Below are 9,782 nucleotides of genomic sequence, written 5' to 3' on the forward strand. Positions count from 1 at the left end.
GGACACACTAGCTTTGCAGCCGTGGATAAGCATTCTTTAACAAAGTCCCCTGTAGAAAATGAATGTCCACTCCTGGCAATTAGAGCTGAAATCTCATAGCTGGCCTGTGTTGCGCTTTCCTGGGCTGACGAGGGACATGTGAGCGTGTTTTGTTGTGAGCGAAGTTTAGCTAACAACTCTTGGCTCTTTGTCTTCCGTGCCTCACCTTTGAACCTTGAGAATGCTGCATGCCTCGTTTCATAGTGCTGGCAGATATTGTACTCTTTTAGCACAGCGACAGACTGACCGCAAATTAAGCAGACTGCCTTAGAATTAATATCTGTAAAAAAAAATTCTTCCTCCCAGGTTCGTTTAAAATGCCTTTTGTCTGTGTGCCACTGTCTACTGCTCTCCATGTTGCTTGCTACTGCTCCGTTCTTCGTGTTGTTGTTGTTGTTGTTCTTCTTCTTCTCCTTGTTTTATTGGTTGCGAGCTGAGCTGGGAGCTGCTTGACCTGACAACTGGGGTGGCATAATAAATAGTGGGGGGCCAAGAAATGTCCCCGCGGGCCAAAACAAATGTTCCGGCCCGCGGGCCCCACTTTGGGCACCCCTGGGATATAGTATATTGCAAAAATAAGGCAGCTGTAGACAAGGCTCCAGCAGAAAAATCACTGGTGCATGTTGGTGCTTATTACTTATAATTTTCACTTGTTAAACTTAGATTGTCATTTCCTCTATCAAAAGCACATAATCTTGCCATAATATCAAACGATACCCGACAGTGAATGAGCAAGCTTTGAGAAAGTTTCCACTACACTCATTCACTTAAAGTAGCGCATCACGCTTGAATCATCACTGCTGCAGCCATTCACTGTGTACAAAGATGCATAACATTTATGCAAGGAGTCACTGAAATGGCAATGTCACAACAGGAGTCCAATTGTTTGCTCTTCTGCTATGCTCACTCACTACTATTAATATTTCAGCAGTGTTTGTCTGGAAGTTAATTTGAAACCTTAAAGGGACTAAACTGATTTCTGTCTTTTTGTTTGCTGATGAAGATTATGTGAACTTAGAGGACTGTCTCCAAGATCAAAAATGAACTTTGAAATTCAACACTGAAACTCTCTAGACATTACACGGAGGAGCTGTATGTGAGAACACAAATGTCCGAGTCAATTGACCTGGACATTAAGTGGACTTTATCCTGTCAGCTTTCTAGTAGAGAGTCAGCTGGAGCGAGCCCATGTGCAAAAACAGTAGTGTATAGTCCGGAGTATTCAGACTGAGCTGGTGGAGGTGTTGATGATATTCTATCATGTGACCGGCGTGAAACTGGGGAAAAAAACAATGGTGAAGAAAAATTGTCTTTTACAATGAAAAGGCTAATGGAAACATCTAACTGAAGATACCATGAAACTCAGGAACTAATGTAACTGTGTCCTCTGATGGACTACATGAGCTAATTTGATCCTCTCACTGACACATCCGGTCATAGTCTTTTTTGCTGGGATTTATTTTTGGTGATCACCACCAAAGTGTAAGTAGAATACATTTGTATATGTCTAAGAATCTGACTGAAATTTCATCCAAATACATGAAAATGTACGTCTAATTACTGTACCAAGGTTACTTTGATGAAAAAACGCAATAAGAATGCTAAAGTTGCCCTTGGGCAACGCTTTTTCCCCTGTAAAATGCAGGATCTTATTGTGAAAGATGGAAGCAAAGTAACAAATGTGTTTTTAGCATTAATGTAGACATGGCTAACACAGGAATAAGCTAATAATCATGGATATGTATTAAGGAAATTTAATAATACACCATCAAAAATGGGCGTGCCTGACATTTACAGCAATGAGATAAGAGGTCTGACAAGGGAAAAAAATCAGTTCATGGCGAAATCACTGGTGTTATCCCGCTTTTGCTGTCTCTAGTTAAAATAAATGATGAACATGATATATGGCTAGAAATATAAGAAGTTAGGTTTAAATTTTATACTGTTACAGTAACTAAAAACATTATATGGTCATTTATATTTCTAGTCAAACATTTTAACAGAATGTTAGCTAAAATGCTTCCCTAAGAGGACACGGTTACATTATTGTGATTAAGAGCTGGCACCAAAATCATTAGACAAATTTAAGGTACGGCGACTCTGTTGTTTATGACCAACTTACAAACTGACTGTGTGACCGTGTCATGTACCACATCCTGCACGTTGTGCCCCAGCGTCCCCTCTCATAACTGAATGGAGCATTTCCAGTAGGTGAGAACACATCTGACACAGACTGTATCCTGTTGTGTGTTACATGTGTGAAAGGGCAACTGATTCCATGAATATAGTCTGGAGTTCATGTGTGAAAATGGCTTTAGTTAGTATTTGTCTCTACACACACACACATCTGAACCTATGACTACCCAACGCTCATTGGTCCAGCATTCATAAAGCTCACGTACCTTCAGGCTGGTGCAGGGAGAGGAGTGCGGTTCTCTGGCAGGGCCATCACTGCGTCCATTCTCCTGCGTGCGCCTGGCTCTCTCCTCCATCCTCCAGAAACGTCTCTGTGTCTCCTTGGCAGAAGTCTCCCACGTAATGCAATTTCTTGGCACTGATGCATTCAACCCTGCAAATGGATAATTCAAGCATGTGACCCACTTCTCATCCTCAGCACTAAAGCAGAAACAGGTCTCCAGCAGCCAGCAGAGGAGGGACTGATACAAAAACACACGATCAATATGTTTTTGATCCAGAGATCTTAAGGCTTAAATCACAATTAAAAAGGTCAATGCTGGAAATGGCACAGGTGACATTTGCATTTTTCAGAACAAAAGGTTTTTGTTTCCAGTTAACTATTTTAAGCCACAGCATCAAAAACTAAGACCTAAACATTCCTAAACATCACAGCTACATTCATTACTGTATTGTTTGACTGACATCATGTGACCAAATACAATGAAGCATAAACCCAGGCTGTGAAGTTCGGTAAAACCATAATCTCAAACCTAACAGCCTCAATGCCTCAAAATCACATAAAAACCACTTGAACTGGATTTGCTCAGGTGGATTTCACTTGCTTTTGGGATCAGAAATTTTCACTGCAGTGTGGAAATGTTTTATTAAACGGGTGTTTGAATCCCTATAAATTATAAATATTACATGGCAAGTTCTTACCTACATTGGAAGTACTGGCACTCAGCCTTATGCTCTGACATACACCCTGTTGTCAGTCATCGGGCCATCAGCTGCCCAACCTAGCTGAGCTAGCCGGTGGAAGTGAAATCGGTGTTTGTATGTGTGTTTTTTTTTTTTTACAACAAATGCTGATAAAATTAGAGGAATGCAAAAAGCCAGTGCCTTTTCTTCACCAGTGAGATCACTGGACTGCTCAGTGGTGGACAGTAACTAAATACACTGCTCAAAAAAATTAAAGGAACACTAAATCACACATTGGATCTTGATGAATGAATTATTCAAGTTGAAAACCTTTAATCAATTTACATTGTATCATTTGTTCAGAACAAAATGACATAACCATGGTCAATAGAAACTAAAACAATTAACCCACGGATGGCTGGATTCAAAATCACACTGAAAATCAAAGTGAAAAATTGAAATCACAGGCTCATACAAGTTGCATGAATTTCATCACGGCAGCTCAAAATGTGACTCAGAAGTGCGTTTGGCCCCCACATGTCTGTATGCACTCCCGACAATGTCTGCGCATGAACTCAGAAGTGCGTTTGGCCCCCACGTGCCTATATGCACTCCCGACAATGTCTGCGCATGCTCCTGATGAGTTGGAAGATGGTGTCCTGGGGGATCTCCTCCCAGACCTTGATCAGACCCTCACTGGGCTCCTGGACAGTGTGTGACATCGGTGACATTGGATGCACTGATACATAATGTCCCATAGGTGCTCATTTGGATTTAGGTCAGGGGAACATGAAGGCCAGTCAATTGCATCAATGCTTTCATCATCCAGGAACTGTTTACACACTCTAGCCACATGAGGCCAGGCATTGTCCTGCAACAGGAGGAAACCTAGGGTCCACTGCACCCAGTATAAGGTCTGACAGTCGCTCTGAGGACGTCGTCCTGCTACCTCACAGTAGTCAGGGTACCACTGGCTATGACACGGAGGTCTGTGTGGCCCTCCAAGGATATAGCACCCCAGACCATCACTGACCCACCACCAGGTCATGCTCGGCAATGTTTTGTTTTATCAGGTTCACAAATATTCTTTTTCACAATTATTCTTTTTGTTCCACCTATTAGAAATGTGTTGTAGACACCAGAAAGGTTTTTACTGTGAAACAGCTGCAGGAAGGTTTTGTGTTTTTATTGCAACAAATGGCTACTTTGCTGAGTATTAGATGTTAGACTTTAACATTTTTTTTGCCAGATCACTTTGAACATAGCATGGTATGGAGACAAACAAATAAAATGAAAGGTTTTCACATTAGCTGATGTTAGCCCCTCTTTACATTCTTTCTTGCTCCTAACATTCATCTTTCTTACTGCATGCCATGTATTGCACTCTCCTCTCCCTTCAGTCCTTTTCCAGTAGTCATGTGAAACAGTGAACACAATTGCTCCAGAGGACTGGGCTGTTGCTGCAAAGCAAAAAACACTAACACAACACTGTCACCATATCTGCTGATTAGACTGCAGCTAGAGCCACACCTAGCACATTTACATTTCTCCCTGAATTATTTTTCTGTCTTCAGGACCACAACACACCAAAAGAGCTGGAAAATCACAACAGGTGATTTATCTACTTTTAAGGCATTAGATGAGTGCCAGTTGAAAATAATTTAATATGAAGCACAGAAGAAGTTTTTGCATATATGGGAAAAAGTATTTTAGGCATTTTAATTGTGTACCACAAATGTTCAGAGATCCCTTAAACCTATTCTTCCCAGTGCCTCAAATCCAGTGCTGCAACTAGCCCATTACTAGATTGCACAACATTTAATCTGTCACCATTATGTAGCTATAATGTCTACTCAAGAGACCATTCAGACTCAAACATAGTCACCACAGCAGAGATGGAAGCAAATAATGCCAGCCACTAGACTGTCATGTTAATAGAATGACTTATTCTAGCATCACTTACTCAATATAGATAATGACATCAAATTACATAGTCCATGACTCTGCCACAAGTCTGTATATTGAATATAAAGTGAGCACCAACCTACCTACCTACTAGCTCCAGAGCTTTAAATTGCCTCCAATGGTTTTCATTTAAGCTCTAAAGCTATAGAGGAAGATTTGCAGTTGATGACTGTGCTATTGTGGTAAAAGTATCCCAGTATCCACTGCTTGCTTAAATCAAAAGCTTCTGGAGCTTAACTAGAGAAAGCTACTGCCTCTCCATTTCAAGACCTCTAACCACAGAGAAGATTATCTTTACCATACATTGCTCCAAAAGGTCAAGAACAAATATCCATGGATGTTCACAGTAAGATTTGCAGTTGATGACTGTGCTATTGTGGTAAAAGTATCCAAGTATCCACTGCCACAAGAAGACTTTTTATGATTTTATACAACTGTTTTGACCATTATTTGCAAGGTGACCTGTAAATGCTGCTGTACACCTGAGAACAGAGATAAAGCCAAACAGCTCAGGATGCATTTAGGTTGTTGCTCTGGATGCCCTGCAGACTGAACAGGTGCCTTATGGATCATTTTCTTCTGCATATTTTACACTTAGTTCATTATTGACCAGTACTGTTCACTAGCCTACACAGTTTCACTGCTCATAAAACAGTGTATTCTATTTAGACGCTAAAACTCTTTACAACCAGATTGAAATGGTTTAAAGAGGGCATTGTGGGGGTTTTAATGTGACATTTACTCATTAATAACAAACTGTGTTGTTTAAACACTGTATAACTGGAATAAAAATAAGTGGGATAAGGTCGGATTGTAACAACATGAGACCGCAGACTCCGTTTGAGAAAACAGTCAGTCCCTGATATTATAGCTGGTATGTATAAAGAAGCGCATCAGGATGTTTGGGAGAGAAAAACGCGCTGCTCACCTCGGTGTCCTCTGAAACAGTCGTCCAGTTGGGTTACAAAGATGAAACAGCCAATGGGAAACACAGGTAGCCTCCCTCCGGCCAGCGCCGGTCAAACTTCTCAATGAATGGGAAAAGAGGAGAAGCGCCCAGTGTGATCATGAAAGCTCTGAGACCGACATGTAGGCTACCTCCACTGTTCATTTCCAGCTGAATTCGTGGTTACTCACAGGCAAATATCTCCCGAATCATGTCTTCCCTCGCTTGGTGTCTGTCTGTCTGTCTGTGAAGCGCCGCCTCGAGATGTGGCGCATTAGATGCGCTCGAAAAGTGAGCGCACACTGCACATAGACTGCACATAGAGTGGCTTCATTTGACAAGGTTGCGCAGTAAGATGACTGTCCTCATCTGCACCTCTCTCGCTTTCTCTTGGTGTCTCCAGCTCCTCTGTCACCCTGCCTGTCCCTGTCTCTCGCCCAAGTCCCCTCTGTCATCCCACCTCTCTCTTTTCTGTACGATTCATCTGAGCTTTATTGGAGTCATATAGCATTTACAGTGTCGTGCGTTTGTCAGTATCAGCACCTGACAGCTGTCTTCTCTTCTTGGATTTCCTTTACTAAATTTGAGTATCTGCTGAGTATTTCCCTCAGAGTCATGGTCCATCAGTTTGCATTACCCAGATGTGGATCATTTGGAGTTAAACAGCTGTGCCTATGTTTATAACAGTGACAGTTTATTTTGCTGATTTATTTCTGGGCCCTTCCTCATTCAACCACAGCAAAGCATCTAAATACATTTAAGCAAGTACTGTACTTCTGAGATATCTGTACTTCATTTAAATATTTCCATGTTCTGCTATTTCACACTTGACTTCACTACATTTCAGAGACAAATATTGTCCTTTCTACTCCACTACATTTATTTAACAACTTATAACGTATAATCATAAGCCTGTACTGCTCCCTGCCACCAGCAGTACTTCAAATTATAAGCTTATAAAATAGTTAAAATGAGCTCCAGTATAGTTTGATGCTAATACTTGTACTTTATTTAAGTAACATTTTGAATGAGGACTTTTGCTTGCAGCAGAGTATTTGTACACTGTGGTGTTTCTACTTTTACTTAAGTATCCGAGGATTATTATTCCAACTCTGTCCAAGCACCGTCTCTTAAAAGGCCTGTTTATTTTGTTTATTAGATTTACATAATTTGAAATTGTATTAATTCCTCATTGCAAAATTTTAGCTTAATGCTATTTAAAGTCAACATTATTGTACAATTAGTCATCCAAGATCTACATGTTCATTAACTGAAAAATTCAAGCTACACTTTCACAATGAATAGCAAGTTGGCTAATTACAGTCAAATTAATTAAGAGAAATATATTATGAAGAGGTGACCTACCTTATGACTTAAAGGGACCAGCTTTAGTTTTTAATGGATTTTTTTGGACAATACTCTGAGCAAACAACATATTCCTTGTCATGTGGTTGCTATTAAGTGTGACTCTAAGGATCAAGGAGATTTTGCTTAAACGTCTGTTGCAGTTCCTCTGGAATTCTGTGGTGTGACCATAGCTTTTCCTCTATGTAAGTAGCAACGCCATGCTACTTACTTAAACATTTCTAGCACCTCACATCCTTCGTTCTTCACACTGGCTTGTTTTCAGGCAGTGTTAATTTGCAATATTTCAGTAGCAAGTTACCTTTCAGGAAGCTCTTCTTCTGCCACAATGTGTATATATGTATATATATATATAAATATATATATATATATATTTGTGTCTTCTTTTTCATTACATATTTTCTTTTTGCCTTTCAAAGCACATTGAGAGCCCCTGTACTGGAGTCAGATTCTGATTCTAAACTGACCTAACATACTTTAACTTTGCCTTTAATTTATTCTCAACCAAGCAAAGAATGATCCAGCCTCATGTTTTCATTGCATCTGTTTAGCCTAAACCCACTGTGACCAGCCTGGCTGGATAGTCGGTTTCATCTAAATGCCATGGCCTGCTCAGTAGCCCAGCCAATTATCCCTATGTATCTAGTATCTAGTTGCCAGTTTTATTAGAAAATTACCATAATCAGATCTAGTGCACCTTTACAGCATTCCTGAATCCTATCCTAGCCAAGAGCAGAGCAGAAGAGTTCAGTTGGGCCCACAACACAGAGAGGTTGATTGACCCCCCTTAACACCACATGTTGTAGACTTACCTGTCTTTGCCCCAATCGGTCACCATTCTTCTACCAACAGTCCTTCACTGGGACTGGCTGTAGTGTCAGGTTTTTCACCGGCTACTTTAGGCTTGGTCCTTTTACACCCAGTTCAGTAAACAGGGACAAGACCAGTCTGCTAGGAAAGCCCCTACAGCTCAGCTGGATATGGCTTAGATTTCATGTTCATAATCTCATTCATCTTCTTCTCCTAGTTTTTGGAAATTAGCAAGCAATGTCAGGTGCATTACTGCCCGCCTCTGCCTCTGCTACTAGCTCTGTACTGTATATCTAAACTTTATCCACCCATAAGCCATTTCTACTGCGTCCTCCCATGGTGCTGTAGCCTACTGTCAGCTCCATAAAATATACAGTGCTTGTGACCACCAGATGTAGTCTTACAAACAAATCCAATCTTCTTTCCTTTATACATCCACTGAGTTTACCTCTAAGCACTTAGTCTCAGTGGCCGCTGCTAGTTACTTATGTCTTCAGGTGCATTTCCCTTGAGACAGACTTTTTTAGATTGTGATAGAATGTGCTGAAATGAAGGTATAACTGAACACAAAGAAGATGTTAGGGCTTATCCTGTTTCCTGTGATTTTGGGGAAATGGCACCACATCATAATTTACTCTGAGAAAGAATCCTTCCTGCTTCTGTCCCACATTTCCCTCCAGCTAAGCTTTTTCTTTTCTACATTTTCACACCTCAGCCACTGTCCCTACTGCTTTGCCTGAGAGACTGTTTTTGCACATCTAACAGCCTTCTCATCACTGGCACTGTACTATATGCCTAATCTCTGACAGTGTCTTCTCTAGCCTTGCTTTTTCACATTTAAAATCCTTTGTTAAACTAGTGCATGTTGGACTCCAACAGGGCTGCCCTTTGTCACCGGTTCTGTTCATTATTTTTATGGACAGAATTTCTAGGTGCAGCCAGGGGCCGGAGGGAGTCTGGTTTGGGGACCACAGGATTTCGTCTCTGCTTTTTGTGGATGACCTTGTCCTGTTGGCCCCATCAAACCAGGACCTCCAGCGTGCACTGGGACAGTTTGCTGCCGAGTGTGAAGCAGCTGGGATGAGAATCAGCACCTCCAAGTCCAAGGCCATGGTTCTCAGTCAGAAAAGGGTGGCTTGTTACCCTTCAGGTTAGCGGAGAGCTCCTGCCTCAAGTGGAGGAGTTCAAGTATCTTGGGGTCTTGTTCACGAGTGTGGGAAGGATGGAACGGGAGATTGACAGGTGGATTGGTGCAGCTTCTGCAGTAATGTGGTCGATGCACCGATCCGTCGTGGTGAAGAAGGAGCTGAGCTGTAAGGCGAAGCTCTCGATTTACTGGTCGATCTACGTTCTGACTCTCACCTATGGTCATGAGCTTTGGGTCATAACCGAAAGGGCAATATCCCAGATACAGGCGGCCAAAATGAGCTTTATCCGCAGGGTGGCTGGGCGCACCCTGAGAGATAGGGTGAGGAACTCAGTCACCCGGGAGGAGCTCAGAGTAGAACCGCTGCTCCTCCACATCGAGAGGAGCCAATTGAGGTGGCTCGGGTCTCTG

The 9,782-nt window shown here is 41.7% G+C and overlaps 1 protein-coding gene across 1 annotated transcript in view; it reads right to left on the bottom strand.

Moving 5' to 3' along the window:
• slco1c1 (solute carrier organic anion transporter family, member 1C1) overlaps nucleotides 1-6,484 on the bottom strand; it is a 33,138-nt gene extending 26,654 nt beyond the window's left edge. The window contains exons 1-3 of the mRNA XM_020600155.1: nucleotides 6,241-6,484; nucleotides 6,032-6,127; nucleotides 2,442-2,608 (exon numbers count right to left, since the gene is read on the bottom strand). Coding sequence (XP_020455811.1) covers nucleotides 2,442-2,531 — 90 coding nt within the window. The 5' untranslated portion in view covers nucleotides 2,532-2,608; nucleotides 6,032-6,127; nucleotides 6,241-6,484. The remainder of the gene's footprint in view (nucleotides 1-2,441; nucleotides 2,609-6,031; nucleotides 6,128-6,240) is intronic.
• Nucleotides 6,485-9,782: the final 3,298 nt, after the last annotated feature.

Source organism: Monopterus albus, unplaced genomic scaffold (assembly GCF_001952655.1).
Source record: "Monopterus albus unplaced genomic scaffold, M_albus_1.0 scaffold45.1, whole genome shotgun sequence".
Taxonomy (NCBI): Eukaryota; Metazoa; Chordata; class Actinopteri; order Synbranchiformes; family Synbranchidae; genus Monopterus; species Monopterus albus.